Here is a 26104-nt window from a genome sequence, read left to right on the forward strand (position 1 = left end):
GACCATGGCTTTTGCTGTAGGATGCGACTAACAAAATGTCAGGAAAGACCTACTAGAACAGCTGAACTTTATTTGGGGTTAATCAGAGGCACTTTAAATGATGACAGGTGTGTACTGACTTCTATTTAACATGATTTTGTATGATTGCTTAATTCTGAACACAGCTACATCCCCAGTTATAAAAGGGTGTTCACACTTATGCAACCATATTATTATAGTTTTTTATTTTTATTTCCCTTTACCTAAAAGATTTCAGTTTGTTTTTCAATTGAGTTGTACAGTTTATAGGTCACATTAAAGGTGGAAAAAGTTCTGAAATTATTTATCTTTGTCTAATTTTTTTACATCACAGAAACCTGACATTTTAACAGGGGTGTGTAGACTTTTTATATCCACTGTATATATATATATATATATATATATATATATATATATATATATATATATATATATATATATATATTACAAAACATATACAGAAATATATATTTAAAAATAAAAAGAAGATTTCCTTCTACGTGAAGAACATAGGAATGCCAAGTATTCCTAACGCACCTTCAGCTTTAGCACAGTTGATAATAGCGCAGGATAGCGTGCAAGCAATAACAAATAGGTTATTTTGTAGTGTGCCCCATAGAGCATGGCGAGAGGGATATAGCGCAGACGTAATATCCAAAGTCCTGAAGTTATCAAGCCTGAGTCTTTTGCCCACTCACTAACTTTTTACTTTCAACTTGTAATACCAGCGCTAATGCTGTTGCGCTAGTTTTATCATTTAAGCCCAGTTAGTGCACGAGCAGGGGAAAAAATAGCACACCACTTTAATTTAAGTTGAAACTTACATATCAATATCAGTTGCTACAGTTCCTGCTATAGATCATTGGCTTATAGGTACTATAATGGTCTATGATTAATCTCTTTGCTACCGAGAATTTCATAGAAAAACTTGCCTAAAGTACCGAAGATTTTTTTAGCATTTTTGCTATCACTCTGTTTGAACAGAAATACAGCCTCTGTGTTTTTTTATGTACCTATGAAAACTATATATTTTTTTAAAGTAGACAACCCAAGGTATTGATCTAGGCCCATTATATTATATTTGATGTCACTATTTAGCCGCCAAATATGATCATGTAAAACCTCAACTTTTTCTGCAAACTTTGGCTTTCCCACTGAAATTATTTACACACAACTACAGCAGTCGTATGACAAATGGTTGTAAAAGCTTCTCTGGGATCCCCTTTGATCAGAACTAGTAGAAATGCATGGCTTTGTTTTTAGTTTTTGGCAATTAGAATAGTCCACTGATTGCAGCTGCTCAACACTTCTGGCATTCTCTGCAGTGAAGGGCTTAGCCAGTTAGCTTGTAAGGTTAATATTTGCTCTAGTGTACAGATTGCCCCCCCCCCCCCCCACTGATCCCTACCTGATCTCTCCCAAACAGCCCCCCCACACACACACACACAGTTCACCACCATCATAGGTACTGGCAGTCTGCCAGTGTGCAGTTTAGGGCTTTTTCAAAAATATTTATTTATGTTTTAATTTCTGTAGAGAAGAAATCCATCCTCACCCTACCACCTCCCTGATCCCCCCCCAACAGCTCTCTAACCCACCCCCCTCTCACTGTACCCTTCCATTTTTGTTACTGGCAGCCAGTCTGCCAGTAACAAATGATTACTTTACATTGTATTATTATTTATTAAATATATTTTTTTCTGTATTGTTGGGTTCCCCCTCACCACTTTCCCCCTTTAGGCGATCACTAGTTTTCTGTAGTGTAGGGACATCCCCTCCCTCATCCTGGGGGTGCCCACCCACCTCCCTCCTTACCTCTTCTACCTCCCACCGGCAGCAACAGGAGATAATTACAGACAGTGACACAGACAGTGTCACTGTCTGTAATGATCAGGCGATCTGGCTTCATATGCTACCAGATGAGGGCAGATGCCTTCTGCCCCTGGTTGCAGCTTCTGCTGTGTAAGCTGACATCGAGGACCGCAACATGCACTGTACATAGGTACCACTTCAACACAGTACACTAGGCAATGTACTGTGTTACATAGTAACTACGTCCATTTGGTGGAAGGGATTTAGGCGAGTGTGCCAAAACTTGTAAGACAATGTGCACTGTGCAACATCTTTGAATAAAGGATGATATATTTAGTTGCCAGCTTTTTATTGTGAGATTTCCTAATTATTCTCATTTGTTGATAGGTATTTCTAAATAATGCTGATCAGCTATCAGCCAATGCTCATAAGAAGGGAACATCTATCAATCATTAAAGGGATATAAAACATTAAGGGCCAGATTACAAGTGGAGTGCTAAATATCGCTTTTATAAAAGCGATATTTGTGCTCCACTTTGTAATACCAGTGCACGCTAATGTGCGCTGGTATTACAAGTTTTCAGCAATGTAAATGCGACCACCCATTCGCATTTCTGGGAAGCATTGTGCTCACGACAGTGCGCTTCCATAGGCTCCTATGGGAGCCTCATTCTGATGCCATCAGAGACGGCATCAGAACTTCAATGCAGCGAAAGGAGTAAGTAGTGCAGCAATGGCAGCATGTTTAAATATATATGTATATGATTATATACATATATATTTATGAGTTAATATGTGTATATACACATATAAGCACATACATATCTATACTATAATTGTGTTTGTAAGTGTCCGTCACCGTCGACAGTTGCGCACGCATCCTCAAAGGAATGTTGGATGCGCGTGCAGCCACCTCGCAGCGACAGACAGCTTCAGGAGCTCCAACTCTCAGCTGTAACATAACAGCTGACAGCTGGAGCTTCAGTCATCTGCCGCATATGGAGGTGGAGCGTGATCGGTGCTCCACCTCCATATGAGGCCAGATGCCTGATCGTTACAGACGGTGACACGGTGTGTGTCACCGTCTGTAACGATCTTCTGCTGGTGCCGGTGGGAGGTGTGGGCGGCTCAGCAGGGAAGGGGAGGCAGTGGGAGTGCCCCAATTAAAAAAAGGACAGGGGGAGAGAGCAAAAGAGAAGGGGGAGAGCGAAAAAGAGAAGGGGGAGAGAGCAAAAGAGAAGGGGGAGTGCGAAAAAGAGAAGGGGGAGAGAGCAAAAGAGAAGGGGGAGAGAGCAAAAGAGAAGGGGGAGAGAGCAAAAGAGAAGGGAAAGGGAAAGGGAGAGCAAAATAGAGAGGGGAGAGGGAGAGCAAAAGAGAGAAGAGAGAGAGAGAGAGACATAGCAAATGAGAGGGGAGAGGGAGAGTAAAATAGAGGGAAGAGCAAAAGAGAGGGGGAGAGAGCAAAAGAGAGAGGGGGGAGAGGGAGAGCAAAAGAGAGGGGGGAGAGAGCAAAAGAGAGGGATAGAGGGAGAGCAAAAGAGAGGGGGAGAGGGAGAGCAAAAGAGAGAGGAGAGAGAGAGAGAGAGAGAGAGAGAGAGAGAGCAAATGAGAGGGGAGAGGGAGAGCAAAATAGAGGGGAGAGCAAAAGAGAGGGGGAGAGAGCAAAAGAGAGAGGGGGGAGAGGGAGAGCAAAAGAGAGGGGGGAGAGAGCAAAAGAGAGGGGGAGAGGGAGAGCAAAAGAGAGAGGGGGAGAGGGAGAGCAAAAGAGAGGGGTGACGAGAGCAAAAGAGAAGGAGAGAGTAAAAGAGAAGGGGGAGAGAGCAAAAAAGAAGGGGGAGAGAGTGCAAAAGAGAGGGGGAGAGAGAGAGAGAGCAAAAGAGAGCGCAAAAGAGAGGGGGAGAGAGAGAGCAAATGAGAGCTGGAGAGAGAGAAAAAGAGAAGGGAGAGAGAGCGCAAAAGAGAAGGGGAGAGAGAGAGCAAAAGAGAAGGGGAGAGAGAGAGCAAAAGAGAAGGGGAGAGAGAGAGCAAAAGAGAAGGGGGGAGAGAGCAAAAGAGAAGGGGGAGAGAGCAAAAAAGAAGGGGGGAGAGAGCAAAAGAGAAGGGGGGGAGAGAGCAAAAGAGAAAGGGGAAAGAGCAAAAGAGAGGGGAGAGGGAGAGCAAAAGAGAGAGGAGAGATAGAGAGCAAATGAGAGGGGGGAGGGAAAGCAAAGGAGAGAGGAGATCAAAAAAGAGGGGGGAGAGCAAAAGAGAGGGGGGAGAGAGCAAAAGAGAGGGAGAGAGAGAGCGCAAAAGAGAGGGGGAGAGAGAGAGAGAGGAAAAGAGAGGGGGAGAAAGAGCAAAAGAGAGGGGGAGAGAGGGCAAAAGAGAGGGGGAGAGAGAGCAAAAGAGAAGGGGGGAGAGAGCAAAAAAGAAGGGGGGAGAGAGCAAAAGAGAAGGGGGGAGAGAGCAAAAGAGAAGGGGGGAGAGAGCAAAAAAGAAGGGGGGAGAGAGCAAAAGAGAAGGGGGGGAGAGAGCAAAAGAGAAGGGGGAGAGAGCAAAAGAGAGGGGAAGAGAGCAAAAGAGAGGGGGAGAGAGAGAGCAAAAGAGAGGGGGAGAGAGAGCGCAAAGGAGAGGGGGGAGAGAGAGCACAAAAGAGAGGGGGAGAGAGCAAGCGAAAGAGAGGGTGAGAGAGCAAGCGAAAGAGAGGGTGAGAGAGCAAAAGAGAGGGGGGAGAGAGAGAACAAATGAGAGCTGGAGAGAGAGCAAAAGAGAGGGGAGAGAGAGAGAAAAGAGAGGTGGGAGGGGGGAGAGAGAGAGAACAAATGAGAGCTGGAGAGAGAGCAAAAGAGAGGGGAGAGAGAGCAAAAGAGTGGGGAGAGAGAGAGAGCAAAAGAGAAGGGGGGGAGAGAGCAAAAGAGAAGGGGGGAGAGAGCAAAAGAGAAGGGGGAAAGAACAAAAGAGAGGGGAGAGGGAGAGCAAAAGAGAGAGGAGAGAGAGAGAGAGAGAGCAAATGAGAGGGGGGAGGGAGAGCAAAAGAGAGGGGGGAGAGAGCAAAAGAGAGGGGGAGAGAGCAAAAGAGAGGGGGGAGAGAGAGCAAAAGAGAGGGGGAGAGGGGGGAGAGACAGCAAATGAGAGCTGGAGAGAGAGCAAAAGTGAGGGGGAGAGAGAGAAAAAGAGATGGGGAGAGAGAGAAAATGAGAAGGGAGAGAGAGCAAAAGAGAGGGGGAGAGAGCAAAAGAGAGGGGGAGAGAGAGAGCAAAAGAGAGGGGGAGAGAGAGCGCGAAAGAGAGGGGGAGAGAGAGTGCGAAAGAGAGGGGGAGAGAGCGAGCGAAAGAGAGGGGGAGAGAGCGAGCGAAAGAGAGGGGGAGAGAGAGAGCAAAAGAGAGGGGGAGAGAGAGAGAGAACAAATGAGAGCTGGAGAGAGAGCAAAAGAGAGGGGAGAGAGCAAAAGAGAGGGGAGAGAGAGAGAGCAAAAGAGAGGGGGGGGAGAGAGTAAAAGAGAGGGGAGAGGGGGGGAGAGAAAGCAAAAGAGAGGGGGGAGAGAGAGCAAAAGAGAGGGGGAGAGAGAGAGCAAAAGAAAGGGGGGAGAGCAAAAGGGGTGGTGAAAGAATCCACCTGGATGGCAGAGTGGTGAAAGAATCTACCTGGATGCAGCGTAAGCTGCATCCAGGTGGATTCTTTCACCATCCTGCCATTTTTTGAATTCACCTGGATGCAGCGTAAGCTGCAACCAGGTGGATTTCCGAAAATGGCAGGGGGGTTCCGTCACCACAATAGAACGCCCTTCCAAAAATGGCAGGGTGTTTTCGTCACCACAAAAAACTGCCCTCTGGGCAGGCTTTCCCACTTATTTATATAAAAGAAGAGTTACAAAATAGCTTATCGACTAGTATATGTATATAAGCATATACATATATATTTACAGGGAACACAACAAAAATGCAAAAAACGCAATTTTCAGTGCCATTTTTATTTCTAACATCCGACTCCAACCAACTTTAACCCTGAAAATACTGCCTAGTGCAGTAATTTAATTAAAAAATAAAGATGTTTCCATCTTTATTTTTAATAAAATACACTTCACAATATTTTGGGGACATTTGGGGCAGATTTATAAAATTAACCAGAGATCTGATCTCTGGATAATTTTACAAGCGCTAATTGCTAACGCAGGCTCGCAGTATCAATAACCGGCCACTTGTAATGGCTGATTAATTACTGCATGCCCGCAAACGGGCAAATTTGCACATTTCCAACGTGCAATAATTTAGTGCTCTACTTGTAACCTAGCCCTAAATAAACGCTACATCAAATGATGCATTCAAAGAAAAGATTAGAGTGAGAATAACATGTAGATGTATTTTTTAAAAAGTTTTATTAGTTGTTTAAATATTGACAAAATAAGTGTAAAGTTTTGTGTCTATAAAACAATGGGAGCTGCCATGTTGTGACTTAGGTTACCTTCACTGCTGTGGCAAATCAGGGGCAGTTATAAATAGGTTGCTAGAGTGTGCAGCCAATGGCTAAGCGGAATAAAAGTGTTCTGCACTTTCATTTCTAAAAGGAACGGAAAGGCTCACAATTTCAGAATGGAATTACAGGAAAAGGGAACAAAATATTTTATGAGTATATTTTTTATATGTACGATTTATCATTATATTACCATCTCAAAGTGTTTAATGTCCCTTTAAAAATAAGAAGGAAATAAACTATTTATACTATTGGTTTAGAATTAAACAACTTTTACTTTATTTGATTCAGACAAACATATTTTAACATATGTAAATGCTGTTCTTTCATATAGATGATATAAAATGTACGAGGAAATACAAAGCCTCTTTTATCTTATCTTATACAAACAGGGTTTAGGCCCAGGATAATGATCAATGTACATACACAAGGCTTGTGACACTTCTTATATTTACTCACACAGTAAAGTAATTCACACAGAACCTCAACCACTTAACGCCCCTTTGCAGCTGTCTTGATTAGGGAAAACAGCCAACACTCTAAATAAATTCACATAGAGGTTACCATCTCATTCAGCATAAGACTTTTATTCAAAATAGTGATTTGTTAAAAAGGGACACTACACCCTATTTATTTTCTGCATTGATTTAAAAGCATCTAAAAGTTTACTACCAGACGGCTGAATTGATTTTAAGGTCTAGCTCAATGTACTAAGCACCTGCTTTTTAAGCCCTCGCGGGGCACGCTCGCACATACAGGCCTGCTTCCCGTAATTTAAGGGGACATTAAGTACTAAACAAATGCTAGATAGAATGATGCATTGAAAGAAAAGATTAGTCTAAGAATACCATGTAGATGTATTTTTCAAAATGTCATTAGCTGTTTAAATATTGACAAAATAAATGTAAAGTTTTTTTGTCTATAAAACAATGGGAGCTGCCATGTTGTAACTTAGGTTACCTTCTCTGCTGTGGCCAATTAGAGACAGTTATAAATAGGTCACTAGAATGTGCAGCCAATGGTTAAATGGAACATAAAAGTGTTTTGCACTTCTAATCCTAACAGGAACTAAAAAGTCAACAATTTCATAATGCAATTACAGGAAAAGGGGACAAAACGAATATTGAAAGCAGAGTTTTTTTTTAAATTTATATATGATTTATCATTTTATATTACCATCTCAGTGTTTATTGTCCCTTTAAGAAGCAGACCGCTGCTTCTTATACTCTCCACTACCTCTGAGTTGACAGATACAAATCATCCTGAACACATTTGTTCAGGGTAATTGACAGGCGCACAATAGATAGAAGGGGTGGACATTAAACACACACATGTGTGTAACAATACATATGGGCTGAGGATGCACAGTGCCCTAAGCTGGGCGGATAGGTTCTCAAGTCAGGAACTTGTCCCCACCAGCTTTGTAGATGGAGCAAATACTGCACCTCAGTAGAGTGTCCCTTTAAGTACACACAGGAAATAAATTCAACAGCTGCACTTACTGTGTTGAGCAGTATCATATATATATATATATATATATATATATATATATATATATACATATAGAGAGAGAGATATAGATATATATACAATATGTATATTGTGTATTATGTACTGTAGGTTTTTGTAGGAATTGATGTACACATCTAAAATTATAATTATATGAAATGAAATCTTATTGGACAAATTTTCAACAAATAGTTTTAAGTTATAGATGTATAACAGAATTAATTAAATATCCTACTAAACTTCGGTATGGTATTTTATAAAGTTTTCTTAATAAAGTTTGAATTATATAGCTCTATGATACCATCTGATAAAAAACTTCTTGTGCCAGACTCATGAATGAACTATTTATCCTGACTAGTAATTTCTTAGTAAATATAAGATGTCAATTTCCTAGAAGTCATTCGTGTAATTTTCAACTACAGTGGAGGTTATTTTTTTTTTTTTGTTAAACAAGAGTGTCTTATTGCAATTCTGTAATTGTATCCTAATTACAGATATACTGTTACTACAATGGGTACATTGCCTGTTATGTTTTCCTGTTTAAAGATATCCCCCAGAGCATATGTAGATACTCATGTATGTGCTTTACATGATGAAATGCACAAATATACTTCTTCAATAAAAAAAAAAACTTTTGATGGACTCTTGTCATTTCAGATATGGATGAGTGCAGTGTTTCTGAGTTTCTGTGTCAGCACGAGTGTGTCAACCAGCCAGGTTCCTACTACTGTAGCTGTCCTTCTGGATATGTTTTGCTTGAAGACAGTAGAACCTGTGAAGGTAAGGTCTATTGACGATCTGCTGAAGTTCCTCAACGGTTGACTGTTACTATGAGTTCCATGGAATGTAGAACAAAAAAAAACACCATAATCCCAGTGTCATGCAGAAGGCTACTTAAAGGTTATTAATTATAACAACCACTGTAGACAAAGAAAGAGAACAAAAACATAAAATGTTGAGTTAAAGGGACTTGTTAATAGAACAATAAAATGTTCATTATTGTATGATTGTCTTAATGTCCTAATTATGTGTAAAAATGGGTTAAAACATAGCTATGCTGTCACAGCAGAATGTGATTGGTTCTCAAGTGGGAAAGTAAAAGGAACCTGAACATTTGATATGCTTTGTTGAGGAGCATACCTAAGTGAAAATATGTATTGAGCACTACACTACACCGGTAGCTTAAGTTATATATAGATAAAAGTAGTTTGTCAAAATACAGTGTTGCTATATCTGTAGCTTAATTATATTAATAAAATATTGTTGTTCCATCTGTAGCTTTATTATATATAACATAATAACATATTTTGGATATATTTAGGACAATAGTCCATCCAAATAAGGTTGTTGCTAAGCCTGTAGGTTATATATATATATATATATATATATATATATATTTCAAATAAGTCTGGCCAAATAGGGTGTTGCTACACCTGTAGATTAATTATATAATATGACAGCAGACCATCCAAATAGGGTGCCACTACACCTGTAGCTTCAATATATATTTAGTTTAAGTCTGACCAAATAGGGTGTCGCTACACCTGTAGCTTAAATATATATATTAAATAACTAATAATATTTTTTTTAAAACATGCCCCCTAAAAGAAAGTTATCTTTAGAAGAACAAGCTGATGCAAAAAGGAGGCGAAATGAGAGAGAGATAAAAAATAAAAATAACATGACTGATGAAAAAAGGGCCCATTTAAGGGAAGCAAAAGCAGTTTAGAAAAGAAAAGAGAGAGCAAATATGACAGAAAATCAGAGACATAAAGAACAACAAAGAAACGCATTTGTTAATAGAAAAGCACATGCAGAAAATGAACGATCTCACACAAAAAAAAACGCATAAGCAATACAGAAAGGTGACGTAAAAGCAAACTTAGTGCAAGTCGTGTTCAACGCCATCGTACATATTTTGCAAAACATACTCAACACATTGCTGCAATTGAGAGATATGATGATTCATTTGATCATCATAACTGTGGAGAGCTAAATGTTATATGCACCAACTGTGATGCACTACATTCCAAAAGAACAGCCATCAGACAAACTATTCAGTCAATGCTGCAGCAGAGGAAAAGTAATTATTGAACCTATTAAAGTCGCTCCTTTAATACAAAGCCTAATGACAGGAACTCATAAACATTAAAAAAAAACTTTCACAAAAACATTAGATCTTAAAATAATTCTTTAGCATTTGCTTCAATGGGGACGAATATTGCTTCTCCTCCTGGCTATGGGCTGCTTTAGAATTAATAGACACATTTATCACAGAACTTGATCACTTCATCCTTCCAATGAGGATAACCAAAAGTTTGCCCAACGATATATTCTTGATCTTGATGAGGCTGCACAACAGCACCTTATGATTACTGGAAATGCAAATTGCAACCCTGAACTAATGACTGAGTTGAGTTCTTTTATGGCTTTAAACAATCCTTTTGCCGAAGCATGCAAAATGTTGTATGAAGTAGAACAGGAATGCTTAGAAGATGCATCTCGAAATGGTGTTACATCTGCAACTGTGACCATGGCAATAGTACAACATAGCTACAATGCTCCTCGGTGTAATGAGGTAGCTATTATTTTTCAAAATGCAGATGGTGAAACTCCTCTTGAGCAAGATCTTATTATTCATTGTCAAAGTCCTAACAATGAAAAAAACAGAAAGGATAAGTATTTCAGATCCAAATTTGGAGCCTCTGGCCTCTATTTATCAAAGGTCTTGCGGACCTGATCCGACAGTGCGGATCAGGTCCGCAAGACCTCGCTAAATGCAGAGAGCAATACGCTCTCCACATTTAACATTGCACCAGCAGCTCACAAGAGCTGATGGTGCAACGCCGCCCCCTGCGCCAGCAGGGAGGTGTCAATCAACCCGATCGTATTCGATCGGGTTGATTTCCGGCGATTCCTGTCCGCCTGCTCAGAGCAGGCGGACAGGGTTATGGAGCAGCGGTCTTTATACCGCTGCTTCATAACTTGTGTTTCTGGCGAGTCTGAAGACTCGCCAGAAACACGGCCCTTCAAGCTCCGTATGGAGCTTGATAAATATGGGCCAATGTATCCACTTCTTTTTCCTTTTGGGGACCAAAGTTGGTCACCTAAAATGAAACTTAATTACAACCCTTCTACTGTTAGAAATATAAGAACTCAATCCTTAGCAAAGCCAAGAGAAAGGGTCTCACAAATGCAATTTTATGGGTACATGCTTTCCGTTCGGCATGCGTTTAACCCATTTCTGAGTGCTGGTAAATTGACCCAGCAGTACTTTGTAGATGCATACGTTAAGACAGAGGGTAATCGTTTAAACTATGTTATACAAAATCAGTCAAAATTTCGGGTTGAAAAGTATAGAGGTCTCATGGACCATCTTCAAATTGTAGCTGCAGAATAGGGCTTACTTCCATCTACATTTAAGGTAGTCCAAGAAACATGGTACAGAATTACCAAGATGCCATGGCTATTGTTAGAAAGTATGGGAAGCCTGATTTTTTCATTTAAAACGTCAAGAACTTCTTGATGACATCACAAAGAAACATGTTTTGGGTATACTAGTTGCCAAAGTTCATATTATTGAATTTCAGAAAATAAGCCTAAAAAGGCTGAAGTAATTGATAGCTTTATTTCTGCAGACATACCTGACATTTAAGTCCATCCCCGGTTACATGCAATTGTAACCAAGCAAATGAGTCATGGGCCCTGTGGGGATCATAATCTATGATCTAAATGTATGGTTGATGGTGTTTGCTCTAAGCAATTTCCAAAATACTTCCAGGAAGAAACAACTATCATATTAACATTGAAAGCTGTGCTTCCATAAAAAGTGTAAAGTACATATTCAAATATATTTATAAAGGGCATGACTGCGCTAATATAGCAATTAAAGAACATTAAACATGATGAGATAACTTCCTTTATGGATTCTCGATATGTCAGTGCTCCAAAAGCAGCATTGCGGCTTTTTGGTTTCCATATGTACCATCAATCGCATACCATCGTGCGATTACAAGTTCACCTTACTGGAAAACAATCAGTATATTTTACTGAAGATAATATTGAAACTGCTGTAGAAAATTCACAATCAACAGACACAACAATTAGTTTAAGTTAAACCAAGAAGATTTGTCAACTCATGCATTTCTATATACAGATATTCCTCAGCATTTTGTTTTTCATCAAAAGACAACAAAATGGAAAAAAAGAGTACAAGATCGAGCCAATGACACCATTGGTCGCATGTACTCTGTAAACTTAACTACAGATGTTGAGAGATTTTGTTTAGGATTACTTTTACTCCATGTTAAAGGAGCAACTTCTTTTGAAGATATTTGAACAGTTGATGGAGTTCAATTTTACACTTTTAAAGAAGCAGCTCAAAAACACTATCTTTTTGAAGATGATCAATCATGGGACTTAACTCTGCATGAAGCTACAAGTGAAATAATACCTTGACTGCTTAGAGAGCTTTTTGCTCACATTTGTGCTTTAGCTTCTCTACCAAATGCTAAAGAGCTTTTTGAAAAGTACAAAGAAACTCTTTAAAGACTTTTCAAGACACCCTGGTCACACACCAGACTGTCAAAATTGTTTAAATTATGCACTTAGAGATATTCAGGATATCTTGATTGTTAATAGCAAAAATTGTCAGGATTTTGGTTTACCAAATCCTCCAAACAATTTACCAGAAAATTCCAGAGACCTCTATGATGCTGCTTTTGAAAGTTATACTGGAGTCCAAATGAAGGCATCTTTTAATGACCTTCAAAGACAAAGTTTTGAAGAAATCATTGCTGCATCAGAAAATAACACTATACAACCTACCTATACAAGACTTTGTTGAGGACATTTAGAGGAAACAGTGAGGTAGTGCAGTTGCTTCAACAGGTATTGCGGCAAACTTGCTTGAAGGTGGACGAACATGCCACTCGCAGTTTAAGTTGCCAGTTCCTTTGTTGGATACTTCAACCTCTTCCATGAGGCAAACCTCTAATGATGTGCAAATGATTCATACAGGAAAGATTATTATTTGGGATGAATCTACTATGTCTTCAAGTGATGCACTCAGATGCGTCAACAAACTCCTTCAAGAGCTGATGAATAACAACAAACCTTTTGGAGGAAAAACAATTCTGCTCGGAGGCGATTTCAGACAAACTCTTCCTGTTGTTGCACATGGAAGTGGATCAGCTATAGTTAAAGCCAGCATAAAATTCAATCCACTTTGGCATAAGTTTATGCTTTTAAAGCTGACAAATAATAAGATCTGTTGATCCTAAGATTAGCTCTTGGCTTCTAAAGCTTGGAAATGGAATACTCACAAACGAGCATGGCTTTCATAAAGATATCTTTGAAATTCCATCTCAAATAATCTGCAAAGACTCCTTTGTAAAGGAGATTTTTTGGTGAACAGTTAAAAGATTCTGATGCTTTTATGTTTGCCAAAATGGCAATTTTATGTCTAAAGAAATAGTGATATTGACAAGATCAATGAAGAAGTTCTTAGTTTGTTAGAAAGTGAAACCTCTACTTATTTAAGCACTGATTTTATTGACGATGAATCACAGGAAGACACGGATAATTAACCAGTTGAGCTTTTAAATGAATTGGCTCCTTTTGGAATGCAAGTTCATAAACTGAATCTCAAAATTGGCAGTATTATTATGCTTTTGCGTAACCTTAATACTAAGAGAGATCTCTGTAACAGCACCAGATTGGTTATGAAAGCTTTGCGGCAAAACTTAATTATTGCTCAATTACTAACAGGTACCGGTGAAGGGCAAAATGTCTTTATACCTTAAATATAAAAGTAATACAGAACTTCCTTTTATATTATGAAGAAGACAATTTCCTGTTAAATTGGCATTCACTATGACTATTAACAAGTCTCAAGGTCAAACTTTAGATAGAATTGGCATCTATTTGCCTGATCCTGTTTTCAGCCATGGTCAGCTATATGTATCTTTCTCTCAAGTAAAAAGCTCTGCTGATGTTAAATTTAAAGTCATAGATGGACGAGAACAAGGCTACTTATTAACAGGAAGTGATGCCTGTTTTACAAAAAATGTGGTCTACAAAGAAATATACTCAAAGTAGATATAATTAGAAGAGCAGCAATTTTGGATATATTTAGGACAGCAGTCCATCCAAATAGGGTGTCGCTACACCTGTAGCTTAAATATATATATAAAATAAGTGTGACCAAATAGGGTGTTGCTACACCTGTAGCTTATTATATATATAAAATATTTTGGATATATTTAGGACAGTAGTCCATCTAAATAGGGTGTCGCTACATCTGTAGATTAAAAAATAAATAGACTGCCCTCTGGGCAGGCTTATCGCCTAGTTTTAAATAAAAGTAAATTGGAATTTTTAAAAAAATTGTATGCTATTTTAGTATTATGAAAGAAAAATATTGGGTTTCATGACTAAAGTAACGGCCAAACGAAAGATCACGCTGGGCATTTTTTGTGTGCTGGTCCACTATTTTTTGTTTTGTCTCTAGTCTCTTTTTCTTCTCTCTGAATTTCTCTCAGCTTGTCCGTACACAGGGTCAAGGGGAGAAGAGTATACTTATATGGGAAAAGGATGAGCATAAAAACTTTAGGGTTTTTCTTTTTCCTTCCCGTGAGCATAGACTTACTTTCTAAACAATGAATTCTCTCAGCATGAAGATATGGATTGAATAGAAGTATAAATACTGCAGGGATCCAAAGTATAATTCACTAAATGGTGTCATACAGGGCTACAAATATCATACAACAAGCCATTAACCTTTTCCCGACGTTAGGACATCCCATGACATCTTAACTGTGCTGGGCTTTAGTGCCGTTAGGACGGCATGGAACATCCTAGCCGTTTGGCTGTACTGAAACAAATGGCGCTTACTGAATGGGATCGGGTCATGATGGGTGCACCTAGCGTTGTAGGCTTGCCCCCTGACCCAATCTCATCATTGAAATCCCGCGATCACATGCATGAACGTGTGATTTCCATTTGTTTACATCGGAATGTTGTTCCGATGCAGACAAATTTAACCCGACATGAAAAGGTTAAGGTTGAGTAGAAATTGATGCATTGTATGACTACATAATATTTATTTGTATGGTTCACTATATTCCATCATTTTACAGATGTTGATGAATGTGACACAAGAAACAATACTTGTACCTTAGAACAAACTTGCTTCAATATCCCTGGGACATATAAATGTCTAGATCCTGATCGATGTGAAGAGCCATATATAAAAATAAGTGAAAAGTAAGTATATAGCTAACTTAAACATTCTATATTAATTCCAATCTTTCCATGGTGTGTACCACTACCATAAAGCGAATAGCTACTTTTTTTTGTTTCCAATTGCATATAAAAGTTATATTTACACTATACTGTAGTCTATTAAGTGTGTAATAGCATTATGTCTAAAAACTATGTACATACCTTAATTAAAAAATACTTTATTGCTAAAAAATAAAGCCTTCAGTGAGTCATAATCATTTTGCTGGTGGTGAGTTTATATAGGTGTGTATATATGTGTATTCATGTGTATTTATGTATTTACATTTGTATATACGTTGGAAAAATTGCACCGACAGACTTGCTTGACACAAGGTTGCCACAAACCTTCAATTTATAAAAAGAGCAATATCTACAAAGCGCAATAAAACCAGGTATGTGTGTGTGTATTTATATATATATATATATATATGTATATTTACAGTATATATATATATATATATATATATATATATATATATATACACACACACACATATATACATAAATATCAATGCTGTAGTAAATAACAGTTTTGCCTGGTTTATACAACTTTGCATCAAATCTCGTCCATACACTGTGCCAAATAACCAGTAAATATATATATATATATATATTAATAATTGTATTAAAACATATCTTTCTGTACAAAAAGCAGATGCTAAAGAAGTACTAAAATAAATGTTCGTCTTCCGTATATAAACATTTATTTATGTGTTGCCGAGATATTCCCAGGTTTTCACCAGACATTTTTCATTCTGAAATCTTTATGGCTTTCATTAGAAGTATTCAGCTTGAACACTTTGATAATAAGGATATTGAGTACATTGATAAGACTTCTGATTCCTGTTATTTTTCAGTCGGTGCATGTGTCCTGTGGAGAACCCTGCCTGCAGAGATCAACCCTTCACCATTGTACATAGACACATGGACATAGTGTCAGGCCGCAGTGTGCCAGCTGACATCTTTCAAATGCAAGCCACTAGCCGTTTTCCTGGAGCCTACTACATCTTCCAGATCAAGTCAGGGAATGAAGGAAGAGAATTTTACATGAGGGTGAGAGCTTTAATTCAACACATTTGTTTAATATTTTAAAACTTTCTATCACCAAGTCAATCATTAAAAAGAAAACATATTCTCAGGGATGATTAGCGATAAGCAAATATTTGTTGTTTATTTTGTTGATCACAAAATATTACACAAAATAGAGCTGAAATAAAATGTATCATAACATATTAGTATTGTACTTACAAATTAATAAATTACTCTGTAATATATCATCACAAACCAACATAGCTGACAAAGATACAGGTGCCCTCAGAGAGATGAGGGAGCTGACATGTTGATTCTCAAGTAACATTCTGTCCTGTACTGAGCATTGGCAAGAAACGGACTTCCTGTTACTGTTCAATGAATGCTAGAGAAAAAGTTCAAGTTGCTCTAAAAGATTTATAACATCAAACTATATATGCCTTCCTGTAGAGACCACAGCTCCCTTGTGGTGCTATTCCAGAAAGTAATGGAGCCTACACAAATGAAGTTAAAAATAAATAAAAGGTAAAAGCCTTTTATAATGTTGAATAGTAAATGGTGTAATGATTTCTATTAAGTATAACGACTGCTTAGCGCTTTTTTTATTACAAAATAGAAACATAGATGAAAGAGACTGTTTTATATCCCTTTATTGAACCAAAATAGAATTATAAAGTATCATATAATTTCAGTCAGGCTTGAAAGCTAATTTATGGCCTGCTATATAAGGGTGGCTACTTGCCTTGCCCCCTCTCTGAAAGGGACTGGCCAGAAACCTGACCTGATACAAAAATGTATTTAATTTTGTATTTGGCTAAATAATGTTGTCATAACATTTACAAGGGAGGCTACTATAGAATAAGTGACCATCTTTCTTCCAAGTCACAGACTTGCCTGGAGTGGCTTGGCTGTGGCAAAATGGTGACAATCTTATTAATGTTGAAAAGGTTGGTTAACCATATAAATCGCAAACTGGTGACATTTGCAGGGTCGGTAACCATTTCCTTCATAAGTACTGTTTTTAACTACATTCCCTTTATAAATGTGTCATAGTTATGCTTGTTATTCTAAAGAGCTATATTGAGCTCTATAATTAGAAAAAAGTAATGTAATATGGGTAGACTAGATGGACCTTTTTGGTTCTTATCTACCGTCAAATTCTATGTTTCTATGTCTACAACAAATTATTAAAACTAATTGTGTTTGCAATATTAGCACCTTCCAGTACTATACCATTTTAAGTTTGCATCTAAGCTCCATTCTCAGATGGGTAGAAATCCATCTCAGAATGATTTCTGCATTACATATTTCAGGTCATTTGAACTCACTGGCAGATTCTTAAAGGGACAGTCTACTCCAGAACTTTGATTGTTTAAAAAGATAGATAATCCCTTTATTACCCATTCCCCAGTTTTGCATAACCAACACAGTTATATAAATATAATTTTTACCTCTGTGATTACCTGTATCTAAGCCACTGCAGACTTTATTTCAGTTCTTTTGACAGACTTGCATTTTAGCCAATCAGTGCTGAACAAAGCAAATCAGAAAGTTGTTTAAATTCTAACTAGACTATCCCTTTAAGCATCAACAAATTCATTATGGAGAGGGATTTCTTCATAAGAGTGTTTTTATTGTTATATTTCCTGAATATGGGACACCTTAAAGTTAATGTCAAACAACGGATTCCCAAGTATTGTGCCAGAAGCAGAGATTCTTACACATTTGAAGTGGCTGCTGTGCAGATGTCAAGCAGTACAAACAGAGGGGGGAATTGGATATAGTTATTCTGACTGGACAAAACTATTGACTTTTTCCACATATTCACAATCTTCTGTCTATTTCTTTACAAAGACTTCACATGAATTAGCTACTATTGCACTGAAGGCTCGTAAGCCCATAAAAGCTAAAGAACATTAGTAGCGTATAGCAAATGGGTGCAGTCTTTAAGTTTCTTTTGGCATTTCATGTCTATTAAAGGGATATGAAAACTATCTTTTTATTTCATGATTCAGATGGAGCATGCCATTTTAAGCAACTTTCTAATTTTCTCATTTTTTCTTCATTCTCTTCGTATATTTATTTGAAAAAAAGCAGAAATGTAAGCTTAGGAGCCAGCCCATTTTTGGTTCACCACCTGGGTAGAGCTTGCTGATTGGTGGCTAAATGTAGCCACCAATCAGCAAGCACTACTCAGGTTCTGAACCAAAATGGGCCGGCTCCTAGCCACCATTTACCAACTGCTACTCAGGTGCTGAACCAAAAATGGGCTGGCTCCTAAGCTACTTTCCTGCTTTTTCAAATAACGATACCAAGAGAACGAAGAAAAACTGATAATAGGAGTAAATTAGAAAGTTGCGTAAAATTGCATGCTCTATGGGTTTCATATCAATTTAAGCAAATGTCAGATTTTCTAAAACATATGGGTTTAGCCAATAGTTCTCTGAACGTTTCCTATCACCTTTGCATCCTGTTTTTCAGGCTCTGTAAAAAAAAAAAAAAGTATACTCCCTTCAAAAGATCATATTCCTCCACGTTTAAATTTGGTTCTCATCTCTTCACCGTCATCCATTATCCTTTTGTACTATTTACACAAAGTATATTTTTACTTATTAAGTTTAATCTGTTGGTGACTTTGTCCATAGCTTGATCTGTTTCCGAGCCAGGCACTGTACTACCTTCTTCTCTATCATATTTTCCATTAGGACGTTTTCAGAACCCCCATTCTAATGGTCTTGGAATCTTGATTCTGAGATTTTGGTTCCTTCACTCTGTCTGGATCTTAGGAATGAGCAGAATGCTCTTCTGTACAAGCTCAATGTCAAAGTTTTCAAATAATATTTGGACGCTATTCAGGAAATCTGTGTGCGTGTGGGGAGAGAGTTTGCTCTCAATTCTTGTTTGAAAAAGGTCTAGTAAGCGTCAAACATTTCCTTGGCCGGATGCATTTGTGCTGTATGGCTTATGAATTCAGGAAAGCCAGTTCCTTTTAAGGTCCATGCTAATTCCATGTGGTTGCTGCTTCTCAGGAATATCATCATGATGCTTACACCAGTATTATCAGCATTTAGTAGACAACAGCATCATCAGCATTTAGTAGAAACGCTTATTAGACCCAGCATCCTAAGGCCTATGCAGAATATTCCCCCCCCCCCTGCCTTTATATAGTACAGCTCTGACTCCGGCTCACCATTAATGATATAGTTCTACAAGAGTGTAAGTGAAAAGCAGATTTATATTTACTGATAGATCTGTTTATTTAAACTCTTAGAACCATTCTACAAACCTTTCCCTTATTTTCTAAATAGATTCTTGCTTGGCTATGCCTAGACTACCTAGGTTACCTGTGATCTCAATCAGCAAGGGTGGGTATATAAAAATCACTCACTAATTTTATTTTATTTACTTTCTGCTCTTTTTTGCCAGATCCACTTTATCCATTCCATTCCATTTCAACAAACATTAAATATTACACATTTATCCAATGTGATAATTAAGTAAACAAAAAAGAAAGCCGGGAAGAAGATTGTTAAAGGGACACTGAACCCAAATATTTTCTTTTGTGATTCAGATAGAGCATGCAATTTTAAGCAACTTTCTAATTTACTCCTATTATCAAATTTTCTTCATTCTCTTCTTTATTTGCATCTTTATTTGAAAAACAAGAATGTAAGTTTAGATGCCGGACCATTTTTGGTGAACAACCTGGGATGTTCTTGCTGATTGGTGGATAAATTCACCCACCAATAAACAACTGCTGTCCAGGGTACTAAACCAAAAATTGTCTAGTTCCTTCTTTTTCAAATAAAGATAGCAAGAGAACGAAGAAAAATTGATAATAGGAGTAAATTAGAAAGTTGCTTAAAATTGCATGCTCTATATCAATCATGAAAGAAAAAAAAAATCGGTTCAGTGTCCCTTTATTGTTAATGTATTTAAAGGGATAAAAACCCAATTTTTTTATTTCATGGTTTAGATAGAGCATTACATTTTAATTTTAATTCTATTATCTAATTTGCGTTGTATTCTTGGTATCCTTTGTTGAAAAGAATACCTAGGTAGGCTCAGGAGCTGAGAATTAGCTGCTGATTGGTAACTGCACATATATTCCTCTTGTCATTGACTTACAGGTGTGTTCAGCTGACTCCATGTAGTGCATTGCTGTTCCTTTACTAAAGGATATCAAGAAAATTAAGCAAATTGGAAATTTGGAAATTTGTTTAAAACGATATGCTCTTTCTGAATCATGAAATAAATACATTTGAGTTTCATGCCCCTTTAAGTCAATATTGCGTCTTCTTTTCATAGGTACTTTATGTTTGCAGTCAGTGAATAATAAAGTTTATAAAATGAAGCGCCCAGTAAGCATCTTCTGATGCACAATAATGTTAGAATACTTAGGTTTATTGTCCTATACAATTTATATTTGTCTTAAAAGAGATAGTAAACATTTTAAGATTGTAATAAAAAAATACTCGATTGTGCATATTACAACAAATCTGCAATATAATTTATTTATTTTGCCCCTTTTACTGTCATTTAAATCTAAAAATTTTAATTTCCTAGTGCTGAAAATGTAAAAAACACATGGCAAGATACAAGCCTACTCCGATCACATATCTCTCCCTAGTAGGCCTAAGTAGAGATAAGATTATAAATCGCAAAACAATGCAAGTTTTGTAAACAAAAGGTTAGTGGCTAGCCTTTTCTATTACAGTAATAGGTCCAGAAAGGTTCTTCCAGATAAGGGATTTGCAGCAAACAAGGTGGTAATCTCATATGAAATATATGATATTAAAACAGCTATGTGGGACTGTTTAATTAAATTTAAAAATCATGTGAAAACTTGTGAGAAAAGTTTTGAAATGGATTACAATACTGCTCATGAAGGTTTTGTGGCGCAAAGTCATCTGAAACTGTTAATAATGGGGTATGGCTTCACCCATTAAGTCTTCTGGTATGTCCAAAGCAGCTGAATAAAATGATGATGCATTCTGTAAAGATACGGTATTACCTTTTATAACCAGCAGGTGGTGCACTGCACTAGAAAACAAGTGAAAACCAAATGTAATGTTAGGTATGAAAGAGCATTTTAATCAGAAAACACTTTCTTTTTGTACAGTTAAATCAGACAAAAAATAAATTAAGCTCGCATCTTATAAAGTTTAATCTTTGTTGCAAAAAACTGCAATTTATGTTGATGACCATTGAAAACAGAGTGATTTTTTGTGATATTTGAACATCTTTTGCTACTGAATTGGTTGAATGATCTTTTAAATAAATTATTTATATATTGATTCAGAGCAAGCTGTTCCCCAGCGTCACATTTTTTATCAACATGATTTTATAAAACCCCAATTTAAGCAAAACTGAGGGATTAATATATCTTGCTAAAATACTATCTAATCTTTCATTTCTCCATTAAACAAGATAGATTTGATTAAAAACTAACATGCAGCTGAATAGCTTACTGAAACATCAAAGTAATTCATTTATTCATTTCAAGGAACTTTAAAAACAGTTACATAACTAATTAAATGGCCATTATAGTAAAAACATAAATGGCATTCTTTAATCCATTACAGCATGTCATTTTAAGACTGTTGACCCTACACTACAGTGTGTTTAACCCAAACAAATGGGTTAAATAAACATTATAAATATCGCTTGGGACACACAGAGCACTGCTGGTCTCACATGAAAAATGCTGCTGATCTAATCAGCAGCGCTTATCGTACTGCTCAGATGAGGAACTACCGCTATTGATTGGATCAGCGCCATTTTCTGTGTGGGACCAGCAGTGCTCTGTGAGTCCTGAGTGGTATTTATACTGTGTGTTTAACCCCAATGCAGAGGTTAAAGTAACAATAGTCTAGGGTCCATCGTTTTATAATTGCATACTCTAACAGATTAGAGATGTCATTTTTTTTTTACTAAAATGGCCTTTTAATGAGATCATTAGTGTGTCCGGCATAAAAACCAACTCATGTATAAATGACAGATATGTTTGTTTTTCTAAACTTATACAAATAATTGGTTACATATGAATTGATGAACATTCCAGGAGTTTTAAAGCAGATACGGAATAGAACTGTTATGACGTAAAAACTATTTGATTTTAATGGTTTTGCAAATAGACGTCTTGAAATTGCTCTTCTTTGAAAAAGTGAAGAAAAAAAAATACAATAAAAGCATAAAAAGATCAACTCGACAATCAACAAGTCTGAGCAAACTTTGCTGACATTATTATTACTTGGATTTAACCATACTTGATCTGTAAAATATGCGTGGATTTAAATAAAATGTAGATATCCCCCTTGAAAATGTTGCTTCTAGAGACCCCATTAGTTTCTACAGGGAGCAGATTTATCACATCAATACCTCTGATTTATTTGTATATTTACTACCTAGTTGTGTACAATTCCTGACTAGTATTTTTTTCATTCTTTATTGGTTATAGCAAACAGGACCTATCAGTGCCACCCTGGTAATGACTCGACCAATCAAAGGACCCCGTGATCTAACGCTTGACCTGGAAATGGTAACTGTGAATACTGTGGTCAATTTCCGAGGCAGCTCCATCATCAGGCTGAGGATATTTGTATCGCCACACTCATTCTGAGGCCTGATTTTTATTTCTGTGCTTGTTACCCTCATAAAACAGTTATCCCTTTTCTGATGCTCTAACCCTAAACAGGGTCTTAGGTGACTGCAATCAAGGGGTACTGGTATTCCTAGATATCTAGGCATTTTTATCTTAGGGTTTGTATTCTTTATGCACAAAGCTCCAACAATTAGCAGGTCTGTGCTCCTGCCCATAAACAGTGTACAAAATGTATCTTGGAGTCACTGAGCTAGATTCATGAAAACTCAGCTTGGGAGGCTATTTTGGTGAGGTCTAAGTAAGATCTAATTACTTTTAAAGGGACATTAAAGGGACACTGAACCCTAATTTTTTTCTTTTGTGATTCATATAGAGTATGCAATTTTAAGCAACTTTCTAATTTACTCCTATTATCAAATTTTCTTCATTCTCTTGGTATCTTTATTTGAAAAGCAAAAATGTTAGTTTAGATGCCGGCCCATTTTTGGTAAACAACCTGGGTTGTTCTTGCTGATTGGTGGATAAATTCACCTACCAATAAACATGTGCTGTTCAGTGTACTGAACCAAAAAAGTGTCTGGCGCCTTAGCTTAGATGCCTTCCTTTTCAAATAAAGATAGAAAGAAAACAAAGAAAAATTGATAACAGGAGTAAATTAGAAAGTTGCTTAAAATTTCATGCTCTGTATGAATCACAAAAGAAAAAATTTGGCTTCAGTGTCCCTATAAACTAAAAATATAACCCCCCAACGTGTAATTACAGAAAATAAAAAATGCAATATACATAATTTATTTTGTCTGCTTTTTCTGTGAAATGCCTCTGAAGATTGTGCTTCTTTCCCTCATTATCACCTTGCAACATCCTACACAGTGATTGTTTAGGTCATAGCACATTCCTATCTGTTCCAAAATGGCTACAAGAAAAGAAATAAAAAGCAGGGATTTAACAGACTTTTTTTTAAAGGATGTGTCCCTGGAGTGCACTTTGTTTCCAAAATCTTTTCAATTGGGATAACAAAATGGCAACATTAAACACTTGTAAAACATGACTTTTATATACAGATTTCTTGCACTGTAATATTTAATTGCTGATATACTCTAAGCATTTAGAGAAAAAAAATACTTTAATGTCCCTTTAATATTATTTTGCGTTCCTAATGGTATTTTGAAAATGAATGTTTCCTTAATAAGCCCTGTTGTGGTATATCATTTAATTTGCTATAGTCCACCCGTCTTTATGACCCTGCAAAATAAAATCTTGCCTACCTTTCTGAGTTTAAATAAATCAGCAAGTCAAGAATTTAAAACGGATCCTTGAGTTATATTTAAAATTACGGCATCATTAGAATACATTGCATGCTAATTGCAAATGGTGCACAGATACCTTATAATTCAATTTACTTTTATTATCAAATGTGCTTTATTCTCTTAAAGGGACAGTAAAGTCAAATTAAATTATTGGATAGCCCATGCAGCGTTAAACAACTTTTCAATTTACTTTCATTATCAAATCTACTTAGTTCTCTTCGTATCATTTGTTAAATAGTAATCATAGGTTGAGCTCAGGAGCGTGCACGTGTCTTTAGCCATTTAAAAGCAGTATTTGTAGCAATGTTATACATATTTGCAAACATTGCTGCCATAGATTGTTAGATGTGCACACTCCTAAGCTCCTATCTGCCTACCTAGATTTACTCTTCAACAAAGGATACTAAGAAAACAAAATTTATATTAGAAGTAAATTGTAAAGTTGTTTAAAATTGCATACTCTAAATCATTTTTACTTTACATATATTAGCAGCTACCAATCAGCAAAAACAAAGGATACCAAGAGAACAAAGCAAATTTGATAATAGAAGTAAATAGGGAAGTATTTTAAAATTGTATATTCTATTGTCTATCTGAACTATGACAGAAAAACTTGGGGTTTTATGTGTCTTTAATTTCAGCTATGATCGCACACAAAACTCTTAAAGCTTAGAACCAAAATGAACGAAAATGAAAGGACCACTATAGTGAAAAAATCTTACATTTTATCACTATCATTTTATCACTATTTACCTTGTAAAGCTATGTGTTTAACCCCCTCAAAGGATTTAAACACATAGACAAAGTACAGCTTTGGATTAATACCAGTTTCCACTCTGGACCAGCAGTTCTTTGCCTATGTGTTTGACCTATTTGCGGGGGTGAAACACATCGATTTACACAGTTGGCAGTGACAAAATGACATGTTCTTATCTCACCCTTAATCACCCTTTAAATTTCTTATGATATGTAAATACATTTTTTAGACTAGAGAAGCTCTATTTTTCCTCTGAGCTAAATATTTTTGTTTAGTTAAAAATATTGTTATATACTCACGTGTGTGACCAAAACCATCTGTTATTATTACAGATTTTGTAGGACAAATTTTTGTATATTAAATAATATAATGAATTAAAATAATGTAGGGTATGTTGGTTCAGTAATCATATTCATGCAGAATGGAAGAAACTGTCTCATAACCATAAATATTGTTCGTTATAAACCACATATATAATAACAAAGCTCTGTCCCTCTAATAATTCAGACTGAATCCAAAAATCTCCCACTTAAGTTTCATAGTATTTACAGATTTTATGTATTTGTACCACAAAACTTTTGACATTTTTTTTTACACAACCTGTAGTTTTTGTTGCATTGAGAAAGTGATATTGTAATTTAAGCATCATTTTTCTTGAATTGTTGAATTTTTGATGAAGTGTTGGGGAAGACTTTATTAAATCAGACCTTTTTTTGGACAAATGATGTGTTGTGTCATTCTTTCAACAACAGGACAGAAAATAAAAAAAACATGCAATATCAAATGATGGTGAGATTATATTAATAAAACAAAAATCTATTCTTTTTTAATTAAAACTTGTTTCAAATGGCTGTTGCATACTGCAGTATTCATTTTCATTAGTTTATACCACTGGTTTTCAAACCTGTCCTCAGACTTCCCTAACAGGCCAGATTTTCAGGATTACCTTGGGTGAGCGTAGATAAAATAACCTTATTTACTAATCAGCTAATTATTTCACCTGTGCTCCGGTTCAAATATAGACAAAATGTGGCCTGTAAGGGAGGTCTGAGGACAGGTTTCAAAACCAGTGGTTTTTACTGACAACTATCATATCTGTGATAGATTATTCCACACAGATACCTTGTTGTTGTTTGAGCAGTAATATGTTAACCCTTTAAGGACACAGCTTTCAGTTTGCTCAATTGTTTTATGATAGTAAAATTCCGTCATATGTCCTTAACCCTTTAAGGACACAGCTTTCAGTTTGCTCAATTGTTTTATGATAGTAAAATTCCGTCATGTCCTTAAGAGGTTAAAAGGACATAAAAATACAAAAGGACCCTCTATAATACA

At 36.7% G+C, this 26104-nt stretch overlaps 1 protein-coding gene across 1 annotated transcript in view; it reads left to right on the forward strand.

Annotated features, from left to right (window-relative positions):
• FBLN5 (fibulin 5) overlaps positions 1-25491 on the forward strand; it is a 147384-nt gene extending 121893 nt beyond the window's left edge. Inside the window, exons 8-11 of the mRNA XM_053697550.1 lie at positions 8446-8568; positions 14928-15054; positions 15930-16125; positions 22562-25491. Of these exons, the coding sequence (XP_053553525.1) occupies positions 8446-8568; positions 14928-15054; positions 15930-16125; positions 22562-22723 (608 nt within the window). The 3' untranslated portion in view covers positions 22724-25491. The remainder of the gene's footprint in view (positions 1-8445; positions 8569-14927; positions 15055-15929; positions 16126-22561) is intronic.
• Positions 25492-26104: the final 613 nt, after the last annotated feature.

Source organism: Bombina bombina, chromosome 1 (genome assembly GCF_027579735.1).
Source record: "Bombina bombina isolate aBomBom1 chromosome 1, aBomBom1.pri, whole genome shotgun sequence".
In the NCBI taxonomy this organism is placed as follows: domain Eukaryota; kingdom Metazoa; phylum Chordata; class Amphibia; order Anura; family Bombinatoridae; genus Bombina; species Bombina bombina.